Genomic DNA, 25,319 nt, shown 5'->3' with positions numbered 1-25,319 from the left:
TTAACTGGATGAAGACATGGACATCCAGGTTTAGGAATCACATAGAACCCCAACTAGACATGATCAGAAAAAATCTTCACAATGATAAATATTCAAACGTTCAAGAGTAAAACACAAAAATCCTAAAATGTGTAAGAAAGAAACTCCAGAATACCTTCAAAGGATCTCCAATTTAGATTGACAGCAGACTTCTCACCAGAAACTGTAACGGCTAGAAGAGAATGGAGTGAACATAGTCCATGTTCTTAAAGGAACAAACAGAAAGAACTGTCAGCCGAGACTGCTGTAACTAGCAAAGCTCTCATTTAAAAATGAAGGCGAAATAAAGGCTTTCCAAATTAAGCACAAACTGATTTGTCACCACTTTGCAGCCTTGCAAATAGTGTTTGAGGATATGCTACACACACACAGAAGCAGAGAAAAATGATCACCATCATGAACGAATGTGAAGGCAGCAAATCTAAAATTGTACCAAAAAGATCCAAAATAAACAATAAGAATAGTTATGGAAAAGTGGCAAGACCAAGTCATCACCCACCAATAATTAGCTCGAACATATATTAAATTCTCCAATTAAGAGACTGGTTGAATGGACTAAAAAGCATCTACCTTCTGCCTATAAGAACCAGACCACACTGATAAAGCTATACATAGACTAAAAAGGATGGAAGAAGATATTCCATGCAAATGGAAAGGAAAGAAGAGCTATATTAATATTAATACTTTAAAAACTGTTAAAAAACAAGGTAATTATATAGTAATTATTCGATCACTAAGTGTACATGCACTCAAAGCTAGAAAACTCGGTTATTTAAAATGTTCACCAATCTAAACCATACAATCGCAATAGAAGATTTCAACACCCCACTTTGATCAATAGACAGATCACCTAGGTAGAAAAACAACAAGGAAAGAACAGAGCTAATCTACACTAAAGAGCAAATAGACGGGATGATACTCTGCTGGCTCTGTCTTCAGACCAGAGAGGGCATACCTAAGAAGCCGTTGAACTTGACTGGACAATAAGATACTGGACTCTATGTTTGGTATATGCTTGCAATGGGGGAATCTCAACTGAACTTGAACTGTGGTTATGCAACAAGGTGGAGGAATCCACCATGGTGGGAGGGTTTGGGGAGGGGTGGGGAGAATCGAAGTACCTATGAAACTGTGTTACATAATACAATGTAATTAATGAATTAAAAATGATAATTAAAAAAAGAGCAAATAGATCTAATAAGTATCTCCAGAGAATTTTATCCCATAGCCTTGGAAAATATTTTTCATCAGTGCATGGAATATTATTTAAGATTGATCCTATGTGGGCCCAGCATGGTAGCCTAGCAGCTAAAGCCCTCGCCTTGTATGCACCAGGATCCCATATAGGTGCTGGTTCTAATCCCATAGGTCCCGCTTCCCATCTGGCTTCCTGCTTGTGTCCTGGCAAAGCAGTAGAGAACGCCCAAAGCGTTGGAACCCTGCACCAGCGTGGGAGATACCAAAGAAGCTCCTGGCTCCTGGCTTCGGATGGCATAGTTGCAGTCAGTGCGGCTGCTTGGAGAGTGAGTCATCAGGCAGAAGATCTTTCTGTCTCTCCTCCTCTGTATATCTGATTTTCCAATAAAAATAAACCTTTAAAAAAAGACTGACCATATGCTAGGTCATAAACAAGTCTTGATAAATTTTTAAAAGCAGTCAGCATATCATCTCTCTCTTCTGACTATAGAAAACATGCACACACATAGGCTGAACAACATGCTCCTGAATGAACAGGGGGTCATAAAGCATATCAAAAGGGAAATTTAAAATATCCTTGAAACAAAGGAAGATGACAATACATATCAAAATTTATAGGATACAGAAAAACCGATGTTAAAATGAGATTTTACAACTTATGCCAGTGAAATAAGAAAAATTAAGAATCATTATAGATTTACATCAATCAAATGTATGGCTTTCTGGACATGTACAATTTACTGAAATTAAGGCATAAAAATATAGAAAACCTAAATAGACTAATAACTAAGAGATGGAATCAGTAATAAAGAACTTCCCAAAATTGAAATGGAACGTCACTGTTGCATTCTATTAGATTTTAAAGAATAATCCAAATTCTTCTTAAACTATTATAAATAACTGAAAACAAAGCGAAGCCCCGCCAAAGTCCTTCTAAGAGGTCAGCATCACTTTACTTTTTAAAACCAGAAAATAATACAAGAAAGAGAACCGTAAACCAAAATCAATGATGAAAACACATGAAAAGATCTTCAACAAGATACTAGCTAATCAAATCCAACAACACAGCAGCAAGATAACCCGGCTGGACCATGTGGGATCTCTGGTGTGCAGGGGCGGTTCAGCATACACAAATCAGTAAACATGACACGGCACATTAATGAATTAAATTGAAGGCACATGATTACATCTCAATAGACGTAGAGAAAACATTTACAAATTACAACATCCTTTCACAACAAAAACCCTAGGAAACAAATTGGAAAGGAGTAAAATTAACCCTGTTTGCAGATGACATTATCCTACAGATAGGCAAACTGAAGGACTAAGAAAACTGTTGCAACTCATAGGAGTTTAGAAAGTTTCAGGATATAAATTCAACACACAAAACTCCACAGCATCTGTACAGACAAGACCGTGGCTGAAAACATCTGCAAGATTAGTCACGCTCACAATAGCTATGAAAGCTTAAATACTTGAAATACATTTACCCAAGAATGTGCAATGTTTCTATATGAAAATTATAAAACATTCAAGAAAAAGAGGGAAGAAGAGGAAATATCTCCTGTTCATGGACTGGAAGCATCATCATCATAATGTCCATACTACCCAATGAAATCTGCAGATTCAATGCAACCTGTTTCAAAATAGCATATTCTTCTCAAAGTTAGGAAAAAACCCCACCAAAATCATATGTAATCACAAGAGATGCAAAAATAACTAAACAGGCACACAATGTCAGATTTCAAGGCATACGACAGAGTGGTTATAATCAAAACAGCTTAATACTGGCACAATAGATATGTAGACCAATTGGCCAGAATAGAAACCCCAGAAATGAACCCACAAATCTAGAATTAATCTTTGACAAATGAGCCAAATCAATCTGGAGCCAGGCCAGTCTCTTCAGTAGCTGATACTGGGAAAATTGGACCTATGACACAGGTATGAAACAGGACCATAACCTTACACCTTATAAAACACCCAACTGACAATGAATCGAGGATCTAAATCTATCAAAGTCACCAGCGGAAAACACTGGGGAAACTATTCAGGGCAGTTAAATCAGCAAACACTTCTTGAATAACACCCCAGAAACACAGGCAGTAAGAATAAAAATTGACAAATGGGATTATAAGCAGCTAAGAAGCTCCTGCAATGTGAACACTCAACAAAGCGAAGGGGCAACTGACAGAAGTCTTTCCTCTTTAAAATGTGCCTTTCAAAAAATTTAAAATACTTTTCAATTATCAATGTAATAAAGGCTGTTCCTACAACGTCAAATTCCTAATCCTATATTTCTTGAGGGAAGAATAAAATGGCCCGTTATCAGCACTTACAGAAGTATCTTGAAAGTGATAGAACTTACACTGAGAAATGAAGTTTATTTTTTCAATTTTCCAATTCCCACATCTTACGAGAATATGCAGCACATCACAAGTATCGAGCAGATCCTTGCTTAAATGAATGAATACAGACGTAAATTCCAATAAGAACAAAGGAAAACAGACACTCTGGACTGCAGAGTCGTTTATTTCTATGTCAAAGTGGGAAGTACAGGTATCCAATACAGAACCGCATAAAGAGCAGGAGCTGAGAGAGAAATTGAAAACCTAAGCTTTGACATTTACGGGGGTGGGGTGGAGATGGAGTGTGCTATGTTTATGTATTGAATTATTGTATTAATTCTATTCACATTTTACTTACCTGATCTAGGTTTGAGAGACTGTTTGGATCTTGACTGAGATGTTGGTACTGGCCCCTGAGCCTGTCACCTGCTGCAATCCTCCTGAACTTCTTCAGATCCACTACATACAAGGCACTGCAAAAAGGAATACTTTTGCTAGCCTGTGTTGGTTAGCTCCCCACCAGGACAGGGACTGTCTATAGTGATGGAATCAATCTACCTGCAGATGACCTAGGACTTAATAATAATAATCTTTTCATTGCCTAGTACTATCTCTAAGGAATTTAAAGTTGTTTGTAATTCTGCTAGGATTTGTCATTTTTCAGAGTCAAGCTTTTCTGAATTTACATTAAACTCATGGCTCCACAAAACAGTAACAGCTATGAAGATACTATTTTGATTTTGTATTTCATGAATCAAGTCCAGTTCCTTCAGCAGTTGAAAGAATTCACATAACCTGTATTACTGAGGTTCAACTCCTGGATTATCAATGTACAAGCAGGGCAAGACTAGGCAAGTTATATAAATGCCATATGCTTCATTTTTCCACCCTCAGAAACTGGAAATTAACAGTCTTAGAAAGATTATTATAAACATTTTGTGAGTTACTATATGTACAGGCTTCTAAGAATAATTGGCATGCAGTAAGCACCATACAATTGGTTACCAACATTGCACAACTTCTAAGAAAACTGAATTTTGTGATCCAATACAGTGTTTATTTACTACAGGTGAAAAGCATGAATTGTCTTACCTGATATGGTATTTTCGTCGTAAAAGATGTGCTGCCCAGTATCCTGTCTTCCAGAAACGATACCCATCCATGCTGGTGCGGCTGTCACAGAAAGGAGCGTATCCGTACGGAGCCCCGTCCAGATTGAAATCTCGGAGTTCCTTCAGATCGTGTCTCACAATCTGAAGGATTAAAACAGTGTCTCTGATGATGACAGTGAGACAACATAACCCCATTTATAGGAATTTCAGATCATTATCTTATCAGTATCGGAGTGACAGAGGTCCCCATTCTCACAGCAGTTCTATGCAGCAAGAAGCTTTAGAATTTTAGTTTCTTTTGTCTTTATAAATGAAACTAAAATGAATATTCCTAATGTTTCTGACAATCATCTTGTACACCAATATCACTGTTGTGCCATTTTTAAGCAAGAAACTTTACACAAATATATTTAGGTCAAGGATTACATATTACTCTAGTTCATGCTCTCAGTTTCTTGGAGTATAAACTGGCAATTCAAAACTAATTTCTATGCTAAAACTCTAGGTATTGGCAAACACCAGTCTCCAAGAAAGATTTTCTGATCATTCCAAACAGATTCACGAAATAAAATATATTTAAAGTATATGTTTTGTTTTTAACAGAATCGCGCCTTATAGGAAAAGTAATAGTAAGATAGGAGAATGAATGACATTAGTGTATTGGAAACGGTTACTTCATCTACATTTGCCTTTTAGCTTTTATTATGCAAAATATACATGTCCAAGGACATTATAATTTGGAAAATAGTACAAAACTAATAGAGCCCACATATTAACTGTAATTTGATGTAGCACTTGAACACCTAATTTTTGTCCTGTGTGTATATTTATGTATCTATCTATATATCTATAATTCAGGCTTTAAATTATAGCATTATAACACAAATACATACACAAATATATGTATGCACACATATACGCATGTTATCTAGAAAATCTGTATGCTTTTTGAACTTCTTCCCCGTCAGCAGTTACAAAGGAAATTCAAGGAGGGAAGGGAAAACGTCATAGCTCCTGTACACACACATCTGGAAGGCTGAGATATTAACATTTTTTTTTTGGTTAAACATAGTTTTTCTTAATGAGCCTACTGCTTGAATGCCAACAAATGTTGAAGGATGATGAATGACAGAAGACTTGGATGTATTTTGTTATGTTTTTTCTGCAAGAAGAAACTGCTAATGTTAAGTATCAGTTCACACCCACAGGAATTCATGTACCCAGTCTTATCATTAACATAAATACGTCTTAACCTTTATAGTCAAACCTTTAAAAACTAATACTTCAGAGCAAAAATGGTAATATTCTAAATAACAATCCCTACAATTTCCTTAAAGACTCTGAAAATTTGTTTTTTTTAGTAGATTCTTTGCGCATACACTATAATTCTGTCAGAGCACGCCGGTACAACATATGCAACAGTAAGTTAAGCTCATATTCAGACAGAAACTTATGAAAAACATGAACAGTAAAGACAGTAGTCAATTACCTGGTCAGCATCAACAAAAATGATTTTGTCAACTGCCAGTGGAAAAAGGACATCAAGGAAGAGAATCTTATAACCCCAGATAATTCTTTGCTTTTCAGTCTGTTGATGAAGCCAACGAGGCCACCTGTACTGGACCAGTTCATACTGGAATCCGTACTTCTTAGCCATGTGAGGAATCACCTCCTAAAAACATATACATACAAAAGCAAACAACGTGTTCAAGGAAAACAGACATGACATTTTGAAAGTGGTGCTTACTATGAACTATTAAAAACTAATCAGCATAATGTGTAAGCACTACTTTTGATGCCTATGAGAAATAGGAAAATGCTCACAAATATGAAAACACAAGTACACATCAAACTACATTATGTTTCTATAACTTACTACCAGTGTTTCACTTGAGAAATCTTAACTCCAGAAATGAAAGCCACTAAGTATCTCTGTGACAAAGAGTATGTGTGTATGCTACTGCCTGACAGAATGATGCAAAAATGAAAAGGGCATGCAAAAGTACCAAGACTGGGCCTGTAAAGTTGAACTATGGCTCAATTACCTAACACATGGCCTGGCATTGCCCGATCTCATACAGGCACTAGTACATGTCCTGGCAGCTCCACTTCCCATCCAGCTCCCTGCCTGTGGCCTGAGAAAGCAGCGGAGGATGGCTCAAAGCCTTGGGATCCTGCACCCACGTGGCTCTTGTCTTCAGATTATCTGTGCTCTGGCCATTGAGGCCATTTGGGGACTCACAGCTGGAAGATTTTTATCTCTCCTTCTCTCTGTATGTCTACCTTTTCAATAAAACAAAGCAAAAAAAAACCAAAAAAAAAAACCAAAAAATTTTGAAAAAAACAGCGAATCAAGATGGCAGAATAGGGTGAGGACACATTTAAATGGATGGAGAAACATTAACCAGTATGAAGCAGAAAGGGCACATTCCAGGAAATGGGAGAGGACAGAACAATAGCAGAGGGGTACCTGGAGACTGATGGACACAGTAAAGCAGAGAAAACAACGGTGTGGTGTTGCAATGACTGATACCCCAGTGGCATTCACCAAACAGCGACCTAAACTCCACCAGCAAACAGGTGGGAAGGGACTTTCACTGGGAGCTTGGGTGGTGAACCCAGACAAAGAACTGCCAGTCCTGCTGGCTGGTGTGTTGACTTGACCAGGAGCAGAGACAGAGCAGCGGATCCCAGACAGGCTGTGTGGGAACAGCGTGGATTTCATAGCCCAGTCGGCCCCGCTGTATAAGGAGGCAAGGGAAAGAACTGAACATGTGCTGAGCCGGAAGTGAACTCATTTCTGACTCAGCGAACTGCAACAATGTGGCATCCTACAAATTCCACCACAGACAGGTCTAGGTAGCCTCCAGACCTGATGGCCAACAGATCAAGAACTCTAGTAGTGGCACATCAGGCGCCATTTCATACAGTGTGGAAAAACTTTAAAACTGCAGGGACAATAGTGAGCTGCGCATGTATTGAGCTGGGAGCGAACTCACTGAGTTCATTGCACTGCACTGGTCCCACAGGAAATAATACTGTTTATGGCATTGTATGTGTCAAAATAGGTGTGTATGGCCCTCAGGCCTCACAGCCAACAGGTTTCAGCAAGATCACCACCACAAACAACCAAGCTATATAGGATACCTGGAGTCTCCCAAATCCTGGGACCTGCTCCAACCAGAAGTGGGAGAAGGGTTGTACAGACAACGGTGCAGCCTCAGCACAGAGTCACACAGAATGTACAGACTGGTGAGCCAGGAGCTGGGGCTACAGAGACCATGGTGGAAATCTAACATAAGAACCAAACCTGGAACTTGCTGGAGGGAGTGGCACAAGTGACTGCAATAAGTAAAATCGAACTGAAGACCTGTGGGTGACACAGCTTAGAAACCTGCCCCAAGGAGAAGACTCTGCTAACCAGAAGTACAATGACCAAGAGCAAAAGAAGAGAGAGAGGCACAATGAATATTACTGAAGACTCCCCAGCAAAGGAGAAAAACCCTAAGCCAAACTCAGAGTTAACTGAGGAAGACATCGAGAAAACAAGGATACAGAATCCAAAACACTTGTTATAAACCTTATCAACGAGAAGCATGTAAAGCAGGCATTCAAGGAATTTAACGAATATGTCACAATGGAAACAAATCAAATGAAAACTGATGCATTAGAAATGAAGAATACAGTAGAGCAAATTAAAAGTACAGTGGAGAGTCTCCGAAACAGAATGGAGGCAGAAGAAAGAATCTCAGAATTGCAAGAATTGAGGGGGTATAAAGGAAATCCCAGGGGACTATGGAACTGTATCATAAAATAATGATGATGATAATCAAATAAATAAGAAAAAACACCAAAATGAAGTATAGGTTTACAGATTACATTCTTTGCAGGAGGTGTGAGGTTCAACTGAAAGACTGTGGTCTAAAGAGCTGGTTCAGTGACCTGATACAAAAGAACTTTATTATCTGTTTAACCAAGAAGCAGTTATGAAATAGGTAATTAGCTCAATTGTGCTCTAGTTCCCAAAATCTAGTGATGGATATTAAAAGAAAATTAAAGATGAAATTTTCTTTTCCTCACTCAGTTCTTATCGATAACTAGTTTCCCAGTTTATGCTCAGTTCCAATTTTTTAATTTGCATTTGTAAGGACAATGTAAGTTTAAATTAAGGTCTTTAACATTAGAGTGTCAATTTATGAATTCAAACATGGAAATCATGCTGGAGTGGTTGGTAGGAGTATTTAACAGGAGAAATTTTATAATATTCTCTTTATTAAACAGTAAGTATATATCAAAAATAGTCCTTGTAAACCAACTATATGCTGAGCACAGTTCTAATCCCCAGGGTATCAGGAGACCAGGAACCAAAGAAACAGAAATCACGGCCTTCATGAGGCTTACACTTCAGAAGTAGCAGGTATGAAAGGAAATTACAAATTGACTATTCTAGACAGTTCTATGCAGAAAAATAAGAAATCAAGTGATAGATAAGGGAGCATTACAGCTTAAACAGTGCGGTCAGAAAACAACTGTGCCTAAGCACAATTCTGGCAAATAGCTGAAAACCGGTTCAAACTCAGGGGGGCTAGAGGCTGGCAGTGCTCCGTGAGGAGTCGCACACTGCTGCTGGCAGGTGAGCACTGTCCTCAGGCCATCTGAGAGGCCAACTGGCAGCTCCTCACCTGTCCCACTGGACACTAGCCCAACTCTCACATACTTTTATATACCCAACCTTTTGCATACTTTGGTAACTGAGAGGCTAATTGCTTTTCTGTGTTCCAGGAGACCTTCTAAATGGATTACTCAATCTAAAATTAGTGGCCCTATGGGTGGTCTGTGGTACCTCCAATTGTGCAGGCTAGTCTATTTCCTGACCATATGGCATTACTGCGAAAAATCACTGGATATTTTCAAGACAGCACTTTACAAAATCCCTGGGAATATTAAGGAACAGAACCATAATACACTATTTTTGCTTTTGTATTTAGTATTACTTTCCATATACAGAAATAGGAGTCTTTGTAATTCTAATGAATGAGACTTAATTTTAAAAATCTCATTATCATACAGTGAACACAGAAGGAGTAGTGTACACTCTGCAGCACGAGTGGGGGGCTGGGCGGTGGGTGACCAATGTCGGTCACTCTGCAAGGACAGCACACTTGGGATCACGTGCGCAGACACCCAGAGTAGACGCCTAGGGGTCTTCATTGCCTCCGTGCCGGGAAAATATTCCCAACATGCTTTTAGTGTTTCTACTCTTATACAGCTATGACAAAATCCAATCCTTTCATTGAAAACATTTATATATTTTCCATTGATAAACTGTATTATTCACTACAATAAATAAATCAATAACCACCCCATATATTTTTAAGTAAAATCTACCATATTTAACCTTCCTTTAAAAAACATCTTTAAATATGACACAGGAATTTTCATGGGCTAGGTAAAAACTATTAAATAGTGAAGTTTTAAAAATTAAAAATACCAAGAAATAAGTATAAATGTTAAAAGTCTCACTCTGAAGATGAATTTTACAGTTACACAAAGAATTTTCATTTCAAACCTTAGTCACTTTATGAAAGAAGCTATGTACTTACTTTAAATGTTGGTGAGAGATAATTTTTTAGAAACCAGAATTTCACTGGTGTTTTGGTGTTACGCAAAACAGAGAGCATCATAATTCTGTACAAAACAACATTAAATCCAACATACATTAACAGTTGATTCTACTTTTAAAAGGCTTTTAAATATTTAGAAGTGTGAATATGAAGTTTATCACTACCAATTGTGAAGAAATAAACATCTTCAAACACTATGGTTGATCAAATACGCAATGTGTGCAGAGAGAAATATGTAAGTACCTAATGCATACTAAACTGATTGGGTTTTGTTTGCTTCAGTTGACAAAATATCTAAAATAGCTTTGTTTAGTGGAATCAGATTCTAATCTTTTTTTCTGTAACAGTGGGTGTGATTAATCATGTCTTTAAAACCTAAAAGAGCTTAATATGTGCATCTTGACAAATTCACTGGAATGTTCATTTGTTTTGTAACGTAGGCTTTTGAATGAAAAGCATACATAAGTGTTTCATTTTAAAATATCTCTAACACAACGCAAATATTTTTCAGGCAGGTGAGAAATAGGCTTTGTACCTTGTAAATAAGCTTTTCCATTCTTATTGCCTCCTTTTTATAGGACAAATCATTTCTTCCCTGGAAAACAAATGTACTATATACTTTTTCTCACCTACCCTCCTATGACTCTGTAGATATCCTAGGCTTATATATGACTAATATTTCAAAACAAAACTGATAAATTTTGTAATATTTTAAAAATACAGATATTTCAACATCATGAGTTCAAATAAGGTGTAGAGTAGTATATACTTTGTTTCTCTTCGGGTGAACAAGGATTAAAGGAAAACTACTTATGACATATATGTTTTTCAGAACACAAAAACAACATTACTATTTATTACACAGGCCTGGCTGTCAAAGAACAGATTTCTTTTCACTGAGCTGTCATTCTATTCATTCTTTTGAACCATAGCAATATTTTATTTTTCAAAAATATCACATGAAAACATTTACCTTAAAAAGCGCTCATATAGATGGCCAGAAGCAACTGAAAAAATGTTTAGAACATCTTTGTTTTTGTCATCTTCTTTATGTAACCTTCTTGTGAAACTTGAAAATAAAAAGTAGTTATTCACCATTTAGTATTCATATGCAAACTCCTTTTAGCTAACAAGATTTGATAAGCAATAGGATTGCATTTTTAAGAATGTATAGTTATTAACCATGAACAAACTCTTGCCCTAAAAAATCATGATTAATATTAAAACATGCAACAGCATCACTTCAAGTTTTGAGTTTTTAATATATTTAAACCTGAAGTGAAACTGTATTGTCTTCAAAAAAAAAATGTAAAAAGGTCTATACTGGGGAAAATCCCAAATAATGGAATAATGTTTGACTATGTCACAAAATCTGCTTTGATGGCTGGGTCTGTGCTAAAGTTTCTGTTTCTTATCCTAGAACAAAATGATCATAATCCCAAGAATCTAAAATGGATTTCTGAAGTTCTCAATACTGTGGACTACAGCAGACAGCTTTTGTTTTCCCAACCTAACGTTCTTTCCCCTTAGAGTTATGATGACCTAGTGCTTCTGGAGAACCTATTCCTCCTCAAATTTCATTCTATGAAGTTCAAGTTGTGGAAGGCCTTCCCACTGGTTCTAAAGATAGGTATATGATCTAAGTTAATTTAATCAAAGTCACAATGATCAATTTGGTTTGGGATACATATCTACAGCTAGACCACTGAGTTTATTCCTGAAACTTTTGTTGCTACTATTCATAAAGAGGCAACATCAGGGCCAATGCCACATGTGGTGCCAGTATCCCCTTTGGGCATATCCATTCATGTCCCAACTACCCCACTTCCGGCCCAGCTCTCTGCCTGTGGCCTGCGAACACAGCAGAGGATGGTCCAAGTCCTTGGGCCCCTGTACCTATGTAAGAGACCCAGAAGGGGCTCCTGGCTCTCAGCTTAGAACAATTTAGTTCTGCCTGTTGTGACCATTTGGGGAGTGAACCAGTGAATGGAAGATCTCTTTCCACCTCTCCTCCTCTTTCTCTAATATCTGCCCATTCAAATAAAAATAAATGAATCTGAAAAAGAAGAGGCAATGTCTTCCAACTGGAGATGGCAAATGTTTTAAAAATACTATCTGTAAAAGAAAAAGAGTGGGCACAGAAATAGTTAGAATACACTGAAATTTTTCAGATCCCATCACATAAAGATCCAAAGTCAGGACTATTCGTGGATACTACCGATATGTGGCCCTATATGTTTCTTTTTCTGAAATATTATTCATTCTTCCATTTTAGAAACAGCCATACAGGGAACAAGGGAGGAGGAAGAGAAAAAAGAGGAGAGAATGAAAGAAGGAGGAAGAGAGAATATCTCCTGCCCACTGGTTCAATCCACATAGGCCCATAGCACCAGACCGGACCAAGTAAAAACTGGGCACCAGGAATTCACTTTTATTATCCCATATGGTGCCAGGGACACACTAATGTAAGCCATTTCTATCGCCTATAGATTCTGCATTAGCAGGCAGCTGGAGCTGGGAATCAAACTGCTATTGTATGTGGGCATCTTTACTAATTAAATACTTATGCTTGTCACTACTTTTTTTTAATTAACAATACATCTTATTTAGGGCCTTAACTTTATATTTTTTGTCTCAGTTATACCCATCACTACTTTGTAACTTCATGTAACCAGGTACTTTCCATTCAAACTTGAAATCTTATCTGTCCTTAGAAAACAAAGCAGTCACCCAGTCCTCTAAGAAGTCTTTACTGAACTTCCTCCTAACTGGATTCACCCTTTTTCTCCTTCGGCTTATGTAGCATTTCATTTTCAATTACTGCATGGCTCAAAGTTTGTAATTTGTGTAAACTGGGACAAGCACATACCTCAGCATCATAAAGGCAGTATATGGGAAGCCCACGACAGCACTGTTCCTGTGGGGGACACTCCCTCTCTCTGGAACTAGACAAGGACATCTTCTCGTGCTATTTGTATTCAATAAAGTTTTGGAAGTTTTAGAAGTTTTGGCCAGCCATAAGGCAACAAAACCACACAAATTAGGAGGAATTCAAGAGCATTTCTGAATGTATTTTACCTTCTTCAGGGAAAAATCTTGGTCTTGGTTTTCACCACCTGCAAGAGTGAAGAGTCATCTAGCGAGACTCTTCATAAATCTACTTATGTGTTTAATTATGTATTAGTAACTACCTTTTAATGGAATCCCACATTCCTTTTTTCTTCTCTTCTTTGTCAGAAAGGATATCTTCCTTAATTTTGTCTTGTTTTTTTCGCACCTAGGAGGCATGGCGAAGAAAAATTTTTAGAATTAGGCAACTTTGAGTATTACATTGCACAGTTACAAAGTGGAACATGTTGGACAAGATTATCCTTACAAATCTAATAAAGATGGCAATCACAAATGAAGGTCTGTAATATTTTAGCACAACATTATGGTCAAAATCTGGCCTGAAATTAACTCAGTCTCATTTTTAGCTTCTTTGATGTTTAGTGGACTCTAAAATGCTAAATAAGGTGATTTACTGATTTCCTGGTTTGCCTATTTGCCGACTTTAAGCACTATCTAGCAGTTATTTCTGGACTCTAAGTTTAAACCTTACTGATTGTTAATACAGATGAGCAGCCCATATCACTCTGACCCCTTCTCCGTGTCTGCAATTTCTAATAGTAATAACTATATCCTCAGTTTTTCTATGGTGTTATTTTGAAAACTTTAAATAGTATTTAAGTCTATGTTTTTCATCTTCAACCATTTCTCTGTATGCCACGTTTATAAGAAAGCTATGAATATCTCTACCCTTTCCCCCCTTCCCCCAACTCACATTAGCATTTGTAAATATACGGAATAATTACTATTTAATTCAGGAAACAGTAAATTGCTTGCATTTTGCTAGGATAGTGCCTGTCATGACAATGTAAATGCCACGTATTTCTTCGGTGTGGTTAAAACGTCTGCTGTGCGACCACAGTTAACTGTTCTCTCACCTGCTTCTCACTGGTTTGCAGACCAGTGTCACCTGTCCATGAGCCATGGGCACACCTCCATTTTGCTGGCAAACAGTTCCAAGAAAGGAACCGTCCCACTTCAGAAGACAACTTTATTTTGTGATTAGAATTTGTTTGGAACACTGCAGGCTTTGATGTCCTAACACTGAACTTGGCAGTGAGAAGTCTGACATTCGTGTGCTGGTGTTGCTATTATAGTGGCCTGCCTTTTCTCCCTGGCCTTTCCCACTTAACTCTGCTTCTAAATTGTGGGCTCTTTTACAACAAGGATCTCTCTTGAGCCACAGGGTACATTGTCTCTGCTCCTTCTACTACACTTCTTCATAGGGAGCAGGGAGTTCATGCACTTCTCCTTTCACAAAGCTTACCTTTTCCCCTCCTCCCTTTTTGCTGTAATTCCAATAAATAAATGATTACAAAAGCAAATGTGATTGTAAGGACCTAGCTACTGCTAGGCCATAGAATGCAATTAGTCTTTCTCATCAATTCATGAAACCCATTAATCACACTGCTTCAAATAGTACCCTACCCTATATTTTCATCAAGTTCAAAAACTCCATCTAAACTGATTTTATCTACTGAACAAATACTCATAAATACTTTTTTTAAAAGATTTTTTTTTATTGTTATTAGAAAGCCGGATATATAGAGAGGAGGAGAGACAGAGAGGAAGATCTTCCATCCGATGTTTCACTCCCCAAGTGAGCCGCAACGGGCCGGTGCACGCCGATCCGATGCCAGGAACCAGGAACCTCTTCTGGCTCTCCCACGTGGGTGCAGGGTCCCAAAGCTTTGGGCCGTCCTCGACTGCTTTCCCAGGCCACAAACAGGGAGCTGAATGAGAAGTGGAGCTGCCGGGATTAGAACTGGCGTCCATATGGGAGCCCGGTGTGTTCAAGGTGAGGACTTTAGCCGCTAGGCCACACCGCCGGGCCCATAAATACTTTACAAAGCAAAAATGTCTTAGCTGTGAAACAGCCCTATTACTAGGTAATAGTGAGATACAGTAACTGGTTATCGCCTTTATGTATTTTTTTGAATAATAGGTTTCTTTTCCTTCTATTTGCTATGTTTGAAATCTTTAATTCACCGATAATCCCATAATTAGAAAGTGAAATTAAAGTATGCCATTTGAAAATTAAAAAAAAAAGGGAAGAAAGGAAAAGAGTGGGTAGGCAAAGTGGGCAGGAAGGAAGTTGGGAAAGTTGGGAGAGAAGTACCCCTGCATCCGTAAGCCTGTACTGTGTGATACAGGAAACTTGCTCACTTATTCAAATAAGTTACAAACATATTTAAAAGGTGCTACTAATGGTAACTTCATTTCATAGACAAAGCAAATAATACAAAAAGATAAGTAATCGGAGATCAGACTACTAGTGAATAGTAGAACCAATTTTAAACCCACTTTTGTTTGTTTGCTTGCTTGCTTTTTTCTGACCTTCCATGGTTTTCATGCTCTCGCATTTTTTTCCTTTTTTCCTGTCTGTTCCTTTGGGATATGTCTTCTGGCTTAACCTCCAATATGCTAATTCTCTCTATAAGTATATTAAAGCCATCCACTGAATTCTTAATTTTCTTTGTATTGCTCAGTCTCAAAAGTTCTACCTAATAAAAATATGCTATAGACTTAAGATTCCTGTAAATGCAGCAATTATTTAAGTTTATCTCTTATTTACTAAACCCAGTAAGCACAGCTGTTTTAGAGTTTGTGTTAACAGCTAATAGCTATCATATTTCTTTCTTGTTTCTACTGAACTTGTTTGATGTGTTGGCCTCTAAGTAAAAAATCTGCATCATAGCTGCTATAACCTACTTCAGAGAACTGTGCATACTTCTGCATGACACTTGCATAATCTATAAACCTGAACTATTTTAATATGAATTAAAGATTTGAGATTCCTTGCACTAATCAGATGACACAAAGTTGAACTAAATACCTAAGTGGACTAAGTTTTTGTTTTAAGTTTACTAAAAACACAGAGCCAACTTACTGTAGAAGGAATCTTCTAATTGCCTGCATATTTCATGTGAGTCCTGGGTTTGAATTCCTGCCCCTGTAACGTGGCACACTGGCTCTAAGTGACAGTTTAGGTGTTGCAGGGTACAGTAATGTTCCTAGGGCAGCAGTAGCTTCCTCAGGCCAAGAGTAGCCACTGGGACCACATGACTGAGTTCCTAGTCTCTCTTTAAAGCTAGTCTTAGCAGTCACAAGAGTCCAAAAGAACCAACACTATCATCTTTAAACACTCTCTCACTTTAAAGAGAAGTGATACCATCTTGCCTTTTCAGCACCAGTTTAAGCCCTGTCTCAACCTCTTTAACAGAGTCTAATTTGTAACACTGTCTGACTACAGGTATGGTAGAAACAGAAGCTAAAGCACAACTTTAAGAAACGTTCCTTCTCTTGGGCCCAGCGTGGTAGCCTAGCAGCTACAGTCCTCACCTTGCATGTGCTGGGATCCAATCTGGGCACTGGTTCATATCCTAGCTGATCTACTTCCCATCCAGCTCCCTGCTTGTGGCCTGGGAAAGCAGTGAAGGACGGCCCAGAGCCTTGGAACCCTGCACCTGTGTGGGAGACCTGGAGAAGCCTTCTGGCTCCTGGATGCAGATTGTCTCAGCTTCGGCTGTTGCGGCCACTTGGGGAGTGAACCAGCATATGGAAAATTTTTCTCTGTCTCTCCTTCCTCCCATAAATCTGACCTTCTAATAAATATTTTTTAAAAATCTTTTTAAAAATCCTTCTCATATTTTCACATTCTGCTTTTACTTAATGAAACTACCACTCTTCCTTCATATTACTGCCAGGGCCCCAATGAGTTTCTATATAAATTGCAAAATTAGCTGTAAAATAAACATCACACAAGTAATGATGAAAAGACACTTGTAAATATTGAGAGCTTAGAAAAAAGCTTCTGCCGCACACACCTGGACTTCGAGGACCTTGCTTTTGAAGCTGTTCATTACAACAGTGACATTGCCCAAGTCTGGCTGAGAGTCAGTACCTTTATGCCTAAAAGTAGAAACACAGAAATGTCCATAACCAATCACAGACTAGACATTTAATTAGGACAAGTAATTCATTTTGCAATTAACAAAGTACATTATCACTTGTACACATGTAATTTTTTTCTGTGGTGAATTCAGCTATAATAGACAATTTTCATAATTATAAGTTTTAACTTAAAATTGTACAAAAGCTTTAACTCATTAAATTTTCTATTAAATAATCACTTGTCCCAAAGATTAGTTACTCCTCAGTAAGGCATTGAAGATTTCTCTGCACACCCCTCCTAAAACTGTTCTGCACTTCAACTGTTGACATATGCCTTGTTAGAGTTATAAGTCAGTTTAGACTATCCCAAAATCTGCCAAGTTCAGCAAAATTAAGCTTCAACACCATAAACTGCTGAATGCTGAAATGAAAATAGTCACGAGACAGCTGAATAGTACCCTATAGCCATTTTAAGGTATATAACAGCCAGTTCTGTGTATAAATTAAAATTGAAATGTCAATGAAGTAGTCATGTGTGATGTGGTTAAGAACTTGCATTTTTTTTTTAGCATATTGGTTACTCAATACCATGTCAATTAATTCCATAATGTTGTAAATTGATGTTGATGTTATGCTGTGGCTTTTTTTTTTTATTAATTATTTAGCATTATGTGACAGTTTCATAGGCTCTGGGAGTCCCCCCATCCTTCCCCCTCCCCTCCCCCCTGGTGGATTCCTCCACCTTGATGCAGTATTACTGTTCAAATTCAATCAAGATTCTTTCTTTGCAAACATATACCAAGCATAGAGTCCAGCTACTTATTGTCCAGATGGGTTGAACAGTTTCTTGGGGAGGCCATTTCTGGTCTGAAGTTAGAGCTGGTAGAATATCATCACAGTCGATTAAGAGTCCCAATATAACATCAACAGCAATTTGCAATATTATGGAATTGACATGGTTTTGAGTAACCAGTATGTTAAAAAAAAACAAAAAACAAACAAAACAAACAAAAACAAAACAAAAACCAAAACAAAACAAAACAAAAAAAACAAGTCCTAACCACAACCTATGATTAGCTCATTGACATTTCACTTTTAGTTTATATACAGGACCAGCTACTATATACCTTAAAATGGCTATAAGGTACCATTCAGCTGTTTCGTGTCTATTTCATTTTAGTATTTAGCCATTTGTTGTGTTGAAGTAAAATTTTGCTGATCTTGGCGATGCTGTGGCTTTTAATTGATCGGGATGATATTCTGCCAGCTCTGCTTTCAGACCAGAGATGGTCTCCCCAAGAAACCATTGAATTTATCTGAACAATAAGAGGCTGGACTCTATGCTTGCAACGAAACAATCTTGACTGAATTTGAACTGTAACACTGCAACAAGGTGGAGGAATCCACCATGGGGGGAGGGTACCGGGAGGGGTTGGGGGAATCCCAGAGCCTATGAGACAGTGTCACATGATGCAATGTAATCAATAATATATAAATATATAAAAAGCTTAATGTCTACTCTCAAAAAAAATCACTTGTCCAAATCATTGCTTAACTTTACTACTGTATGCCAACACTACCTCAAAACTCAAAACTTTCACATCTGATACAGTAATTGAAGTATGAAATATGGAAGTTGTTTACATGTCCAAGAAATTCTCCACCACCCAAATGACTTTTCAATATCTGCTAGTCATTTTGCAATGTCAAATGTGAAATGCATCGTTAAATCTATAAGACTGTTAGTGATGACATTTGCAACACCTGCATGTTTTTAGTTACATTACATATAGTTCATTCCCTAGTTTGCGAAGTTGCCTGATAAGTAAATCAAATATGACAGCTGTGCTCAGTAATTACTTTTTGATACTATTCCCACAGCATGTTGAAGAATTTTATGTTAAAATAATTCAATTATTAATTTAAAGGGGAAAGTCATCACAGAAAGCTTCAGTAGATTCTTCATATTTATAACATACACTTAGACTTTCTCTAAAACACCACATCACTGTTGCAGCACTATGATTACTTGAATGTATGCCTTTGACTCCGTTGTGCTCCAAAGTGCCTAGCTAAGATGGATAAAACAAAGAAGGCGAAGCCCTGTCAAACAATTACCACAAAATAAACAGCTTCAATTTATACAGGAGACATGTCAACTTGCTGTGGGCACCCGGGTCCCAGCTGGGTTCATTCCAGCCTCTTCTGTCCACACATCTAAGAATTCAAGGTGGAGGCATAAAGGTGTATAGGGAAGCTGGATTTTTCAAAAGCAAAGGCACAGTGCACATTCCCTATGTTCAAGTGGGCTGGAAAGAAAGAAACGAAGAAAAAGGCAAAGCACAGAAAAAAAGACCCCTTAAAAACATATGGGCTTTTTAATTAGGAGGTGCAGAGTGTAGTATCTGGTACTAGGGCTTAAATCAATACGCCAAAGCGGGCAGAGCTTGGGGTGGGGTAAAGTCCTCTCAATTTCCATAGCTTTTTTTTTTTTTTTTTTGCAAACATTGTAAATACCAGGGTGTCAGGTACATGACTGAAGTGGAGTGCGTCCTCCATCATAATTTTATTATAATGATTTTATAATGCCCTAACAGTCACAACAGGGGCACATCCTGTAGCATACTGAGTATTTCCAGCTGGCAGTGCTTCTATACTGGTTTCTACTAGAAGAGGAAGGAAGTAGCAGGGAACACTCTGAGGTGCATGGGAGGCAGGTCTGAGCGGAGAACAGAAGGGAGTTGGGATGGTCCTGACAGGTTATCATGCACAGGATATCCACAGCTGCCGCACAGCTGGCCAAGGGTTCTGTGGAGGCTGGCCGGAATTGCCCTGTTGGAGGTAGCTCTAGCCATCCTATGGTGGGTCACAGGATACAGATCAGCTGGGGTTGTCAAACTTCAGCTCCTTGCTGCCGAAGTTCTACCACTATTACCTTATACCAGAATTAGTATATTTTAATTTCATTAATTTATTTGAAAAGCAGAAAGATGCATGGTTCACTTTCCAAATGGTTATAAAAGCTGGAGCTATGCCTGGGCTGAAATTGGAAGCTGGTAGCCAGGAATATAATCCAGGTCTCACACACAGGAACTCAATTACTTGACCCATCAGCACTGCCTCCTAGGATCTACACTGGAAGGATGCTGCAGTCACGAGTTGGACCTAAGATTCAAACCTGAGTTCTTTGATTTGGTATATAGGCATCTCAACTGCTAGGCTACATACGTCCCCAAATCCCAAATTAAAAAAAAAAAACCTTTCAAATGCTTTGATTCATCACACTACAAACCATTAGCAAGCAAGTTGTGCATCCTTGAGGCAGAATGCAGCCACTTCGGCCCTCTTGCTCCCAAGACACCTGCAAGTCCTAATGTAGTGGATAGTCATGATGAGCTCTTTCTGCTTCAGTATTATCCCAAGAATTTCATGGATGCTAACTCCTCTAATCCATAAACCATCCTTTGTAGAGGGTTTAATTATTATTCTGGATCCCACTGCATGTCCAAGCTTGATCAAGATGAAACAATTAACACTCCGACGCAAGGCAAACCTGCAGCTTGAAAGCACAGGCAAAGTCCTTGACTAACAGGGAAATGGGAAGCATTCAAATAACTTATTTTCAAGGTGATTTTAGAAACTATTACAGCTCAGTGAAAGTCATTTCCAAATTCAAGAACATATATTGTTTCTTCCTAGAATTTTGCATGCAAAAATCACTCACTTTTAGAGGTAGGAAAAGCAACATCAGACTGGTTTCTATTCTATCCAGAATACTCAAACAAGAGGAAATCCGGCATTACCCCTTATCCTTAACTGTGATAGCAGCATAAAATGAACTCAGACATTAGCTAAATAAAAACCGAATGCGAAAAAAACCTCAAATTATTTAACAGTGAGTTCAATATCATCCATATGTAACTAGCAGTAGTATCCGCAAAAAGAACAAGAGAGAAGAAGAGGGGGAAAGTATGAAGCAAAATGATGCTAGAAAGCTGCCACTGAGGCATATTTGAGACCTCTACCAGACCCGGAAGTGATAATGAACTGCTATCATCTTCCATTACTACCATTCCATGCAGGCTGCCACTCAGAGGAACCAACTGAGTAAAGAATACTCAAAGAATGGGATACACTGAGCTGGAGCTAGACCTCAAATTCCCATTATTGCACCCTCTGAGGGAAGAAGTAGACAATCTGTACCATGTATTCCCAAACTTAGTCAGGCAGACGATGCAGGGAGGGAGGACCCTGCAATGTACATTCTGATGTTAGGGCACACAGGATTGTGTTTGGCTCACAGCTGGAAAAGCGTATCACAGACTGAAGCTTGTCTGGGAAAGAATGGCTGTTTTAGTTGAGGAGCCAGAACAGTGCTTACCGCCTTTGCGATGAACCAAGATTAAGGGTTTGCTGGGCAAGTCATCAGCTATAGCCAAGTAGGGGCCTGGGTTTTGCTATGATCATGCAGTTGTCTAACAGCATCTGACCTGCTGCAACAGATGCACCCAGTGGGAGTCAGGCGAGTAGAGGGAGGGGAGTGCTGCAGACGCCTAACGAGCCCACAGAGGTCTTCTTCCAGGGGACCAGAGTGCAGAGCCAGCTTACAATGGAGCAACTCATTTATCTGTGGAGAAACAGTGCAGTCTTTTCCAAAACCTCTCCTGTCCACACACCAAATATAGGAAAAGCAGCTTAACTTCAAGAGAATAAAAAAATTCTCTATAAACAGCAATTTGGCAGGAATATTTCAGAAGATTCCAGATGAAAAATGTAGCATAATATTTAGCATGTGGGAGGTACAATCATCCTTGGTATTTATAGTTAATTGGGAAAATCTGGAGGAGCATTTAATTTTAGCAAAATTACAAAGATTTTCTTTTCTAACAGAATACTTTGAGAGCTTTGCATATTGAACTAGTCAATCTGTAGTTAAAGATATGAAGAAATTGACAGTATATTTGAGAATATGCTTAGTAAATGCAAAGTTGAATTTAAAAGTATGAAAGAATCTGTAGTTATGGCTTTAAATTCTGGACTTAGAAATTTATGTCAACATCATTTTGCCTCACATTTTCTGTTATGTGTCAGCAATATCTTTCTAAACATAAATTTATATCAATCAGAAGTAAATCAGCAATGAAACCACAAAATGTCCATTTTCTTCAATTACATATCCATCCGCTTTTCATTATTGACACTTTAGTTTCAAAGAAATTTTACTATAGGAAGCATCACTTATGTTTTTTCCTGTTTTGTTTGTCTATATGTTAATTGATTTGGATGGAATTGACTGAGAAAAGCTTACCATTTCCTTCTATGAAGTGATTTGTATTGTTAGAAGTTGTCTATGAATTTAAAATCCTAATTTTTGGGCCTGGAGCAGTAGCCTAGCAGCTAAAGTCCTTGCCTTGCATGCTCCAGGATCCCATATGGGCACTGGTTCTAATCCCAGCAGCCCTGCTTTCCATCCAACTCTGCTTGTGGCCTGGGAAAGCAGTCGAGGATGGCCCAAAGCCTTGGGATACTGTACTCACATGGAGACCCAGAAGCAGCTCTGGCCTCCTGGCTTTGGATCGGCTCAGCACCAGCTGTTGTATTCGCTTGGTGAGTGTATCAACAGACAGAAGATCTTTCTCTCTCTCTTTATATCTGAATATTCAATAAAAAATCCCAATTTTCTACTAATGTGCTAGTTCATAAACTATAACACAGGGGGATATCTTCTCCCTACAACATTCATCTGTAGATCACATAATTAAAAATAATCACAAAGAAGATAAAACTTAATGTATAATATTAAGTATTAAACATGATAGACTGCAATTGTAGTCTGTAAAGATGGCAGAATAAGTGCGAGGAAAATGGGTTGTTTATTCAACATGCAAGATACTGCATTCCATGATAATTTTCTCATGTAATCCTTATCACGGTAAATAGGCTTATCTCCTTTTGTGAAGGGAAAATTAAGATTCAATAAAGAAATTTATGCAAGATCTTACAGATAGTTTGTGATACAGAAGTGATTTGAATTACACTTTAATTTTGTTGCAAAAATATAATGGTGAATTATACAAAACGCCAAGCTTCTGGCAATGCAGCCTGGAAACAAAGAAGCTGACGCTAAGAATGAAAGGCAATTGCTTCGATTTAGTTTTATTTTACAGTAACAAATACTTGTTATAATGAAGTCTAAACACAGAGAATTTTTAGTTAAACCCTCAGAGAAGAAAACCAACAAATGTTTCCACAGATGACTACATATAAAGGCAAAAAAAACACAAAACGTCACAAGGAAGACATTATGACTCCTCCAAAGGAACATAAGAATTCTTCAGCATTAGAAGGTAAAGATGGGGCCTGGTGCGGTGGCCTACCATTTCCCAGGAATTCTTTGAAAACCTTGGGTCCAGTGCGATAACGTAATTGTTAAAATCCTTGCCTTGAACATGCCAGGATCCCATATTGGTGCCAGTTCTAATCCTGGCAGCCCCGCTTCCCATCTAGCTCCCTGCTCGTGTGTCCCGACCTGCAGGACACGATGCTCAAACCCTGAGGGTGGACTGGGAATGCCGGGCTATTAGCCCGGGCTGCTGGCCCAAGAAACACCCGGACACTCGTACTTGGTGGAAAAGAGTGCCTCTCTATTTTTTGTCCTCATATATATACCTTCTTCTCTAGGGGAGGGGGAGAAAGGGAGGGGTTTCCTGGGAGTAATTATCTTCGTTGAAGCAGGGAAGGAACTAATCACCTATATTGAAATAGGAGAGGAACTAATTATTTGAACAGGAACAAAGGTGGAGGTTCTATTCTGCTTGCTCTACAGAGGATGTTTTGGCCTAATATCCTGCTTGCTGTAGCCCTGCTTGCTGGCTTTTGCAATGCAACAGGCTGTCAGGTAGGCCAAGTCTAAGGCCCATAAGTCTGTGGCTCCTAACACTTGTGGCCTGGGAAAGCAGCGGAGGATGGCCCAAAACCTTGGGACCCTGCACCTGTGAGGGAGACCTGGAAGAGCTCCTGGTTCCTGCCTTCAGATTGGCAGAGCTCTGGCCATTGCGGTCACTTGGGGAGTGAACCTTCGGACAGAAGATCTTCCTCTGTCTCTCCGCCTCTCTCTTTATATATATCCGACTTTGCAATAAGAAAAAAAAAAATCAATCTTAGAAAAGGTAAAAATGAAGAGATTGACAAAATGTGTAAAAATAAATGATTATATGTGTAAAACAAAACGATTATAGGATTACTCAGAAATAAACTTTTGAGGTAAAGAAATCCATACATGATATAGATGACCAATTCTACAAAGACACTGAGATTCTCCAGAGAAATAAAACAAATATTAGAAACAAATAATTCAATATGCCAAATGGAAAATACAATGGCAAACCTCCACAACAGGCCTGGGGAAGCACAAGAATTTCTGACACTGAAGACAAAAATCTGGTATCACCTAACCAAAAATATTTTTACAATTAGAGAAACTCAAAACAGCAGTCAAAACATATAGGACACTATCAGGCAACCAAGCGTATGTATCTGAGGAGCTCCTGAGTATGCGGACAGAGAATGGATCAGGAGGTACATTCAGCATCACAGCAGACAATTTCCGTAACGTGTAAGAAGACAGGGACATTCAAGTGCAGGACACACACAGAACTCCTAATACGCATGATCAGAAGTGACTGTCCCAATTACACATTATACTCAAACTTTCGACAGTAACAAATAAAGATTCAAAAATGTGCAATAGAGAAACATCAGGTAACCTTCGGAGGATCCCCATTTAGACTAACAGCTAACTCCTCATTGTATAAGTACACATACATGCTTATGCATAAGGGTTAGGACAGCATGAAGAAACATGTACTAGGAACTTTAAACAAGGCAAACACAGAACATTACATCAAGCAAAGCTCTATTCATACATGACGGTGAAATGAAGACATTCTATAGCAAACAAAAAATGAAAAGCATTTGCCACCACTTGCTTAGGCTTA

At 38.4% G+C, this 25,319-nt stretch overlaps 1 protein-coding gene across 2 annotated transcripts in view; it reads right to left on the bottom strand.

The window, feature by feature from the left end:
• UGGT2 (UDP-glucose glycoprotein glucosyltransferase 2) overlaps positions 1 to 25,319 on the bottom strand; it is a 120,221-nt gene that overhangs the window by 11,651 nt on the left and 83,251 nt on the right. Inside the window, exons 30-36 of one of the 2 annotated variants that reach the window (XM_012926534.2) lie at positions 17,256 to 17,340; positions 13,512 to 13,597; positions 11,294 to 11,389; positions 10,300 to 10,384; positions 6,186 to 6,368; positions 4,677 to 4,837; positions 3,943 to 4,057 (exon numbers count right to left, since the gene is read on the bottom strand). In XM_012926534.2, the coding sequence (XP_012781988.2) occupies positions 3,943 to 4,057; positions 4,677 to 4,837; positions 6,186 to 6,368; positions 10,300 to 10,384; positions 11,294 to 11,389; positions 13,512 to 13,597; positions 17,256 to 17,340 (811 nt within the window). Of the gene's footprint in view, positions 1 to 3,942; positions 4,058 to 4,676; positions 4,838 to 6,185; positions 6,369 to 10,299; positions 10,385 to 11,293; positions 11,390 to 13,511; positions 13,598 to 17,255; positions 17,341 to 25,319 lie in introns of those variants that run through there. The other variant, XM_058670626.1, reaches the window with a different exon arrangement.

The sequence above is a fragment of the Ochotona princeps genome, chromosome 12 (genome assembly GCF_030435755.1).
Source record: "Ochotona princeps isolate mOchPri1 chromosome 12, mOchPri1.hap1, whole genome shotgun sequence".
In the NCBI taxonomy this organism is placed as follows: domain Eukaryota; kingdom Metazoa; phylum Chordata; class Mammalia; order Lagomorpha; family Ochotonidae; genus Ochotona; species Ochotona princeps.
Note: the sequence above shows the minus strand (reverse complement) of the source record. Positions and strands in the feature narration are given on the sequence as shown.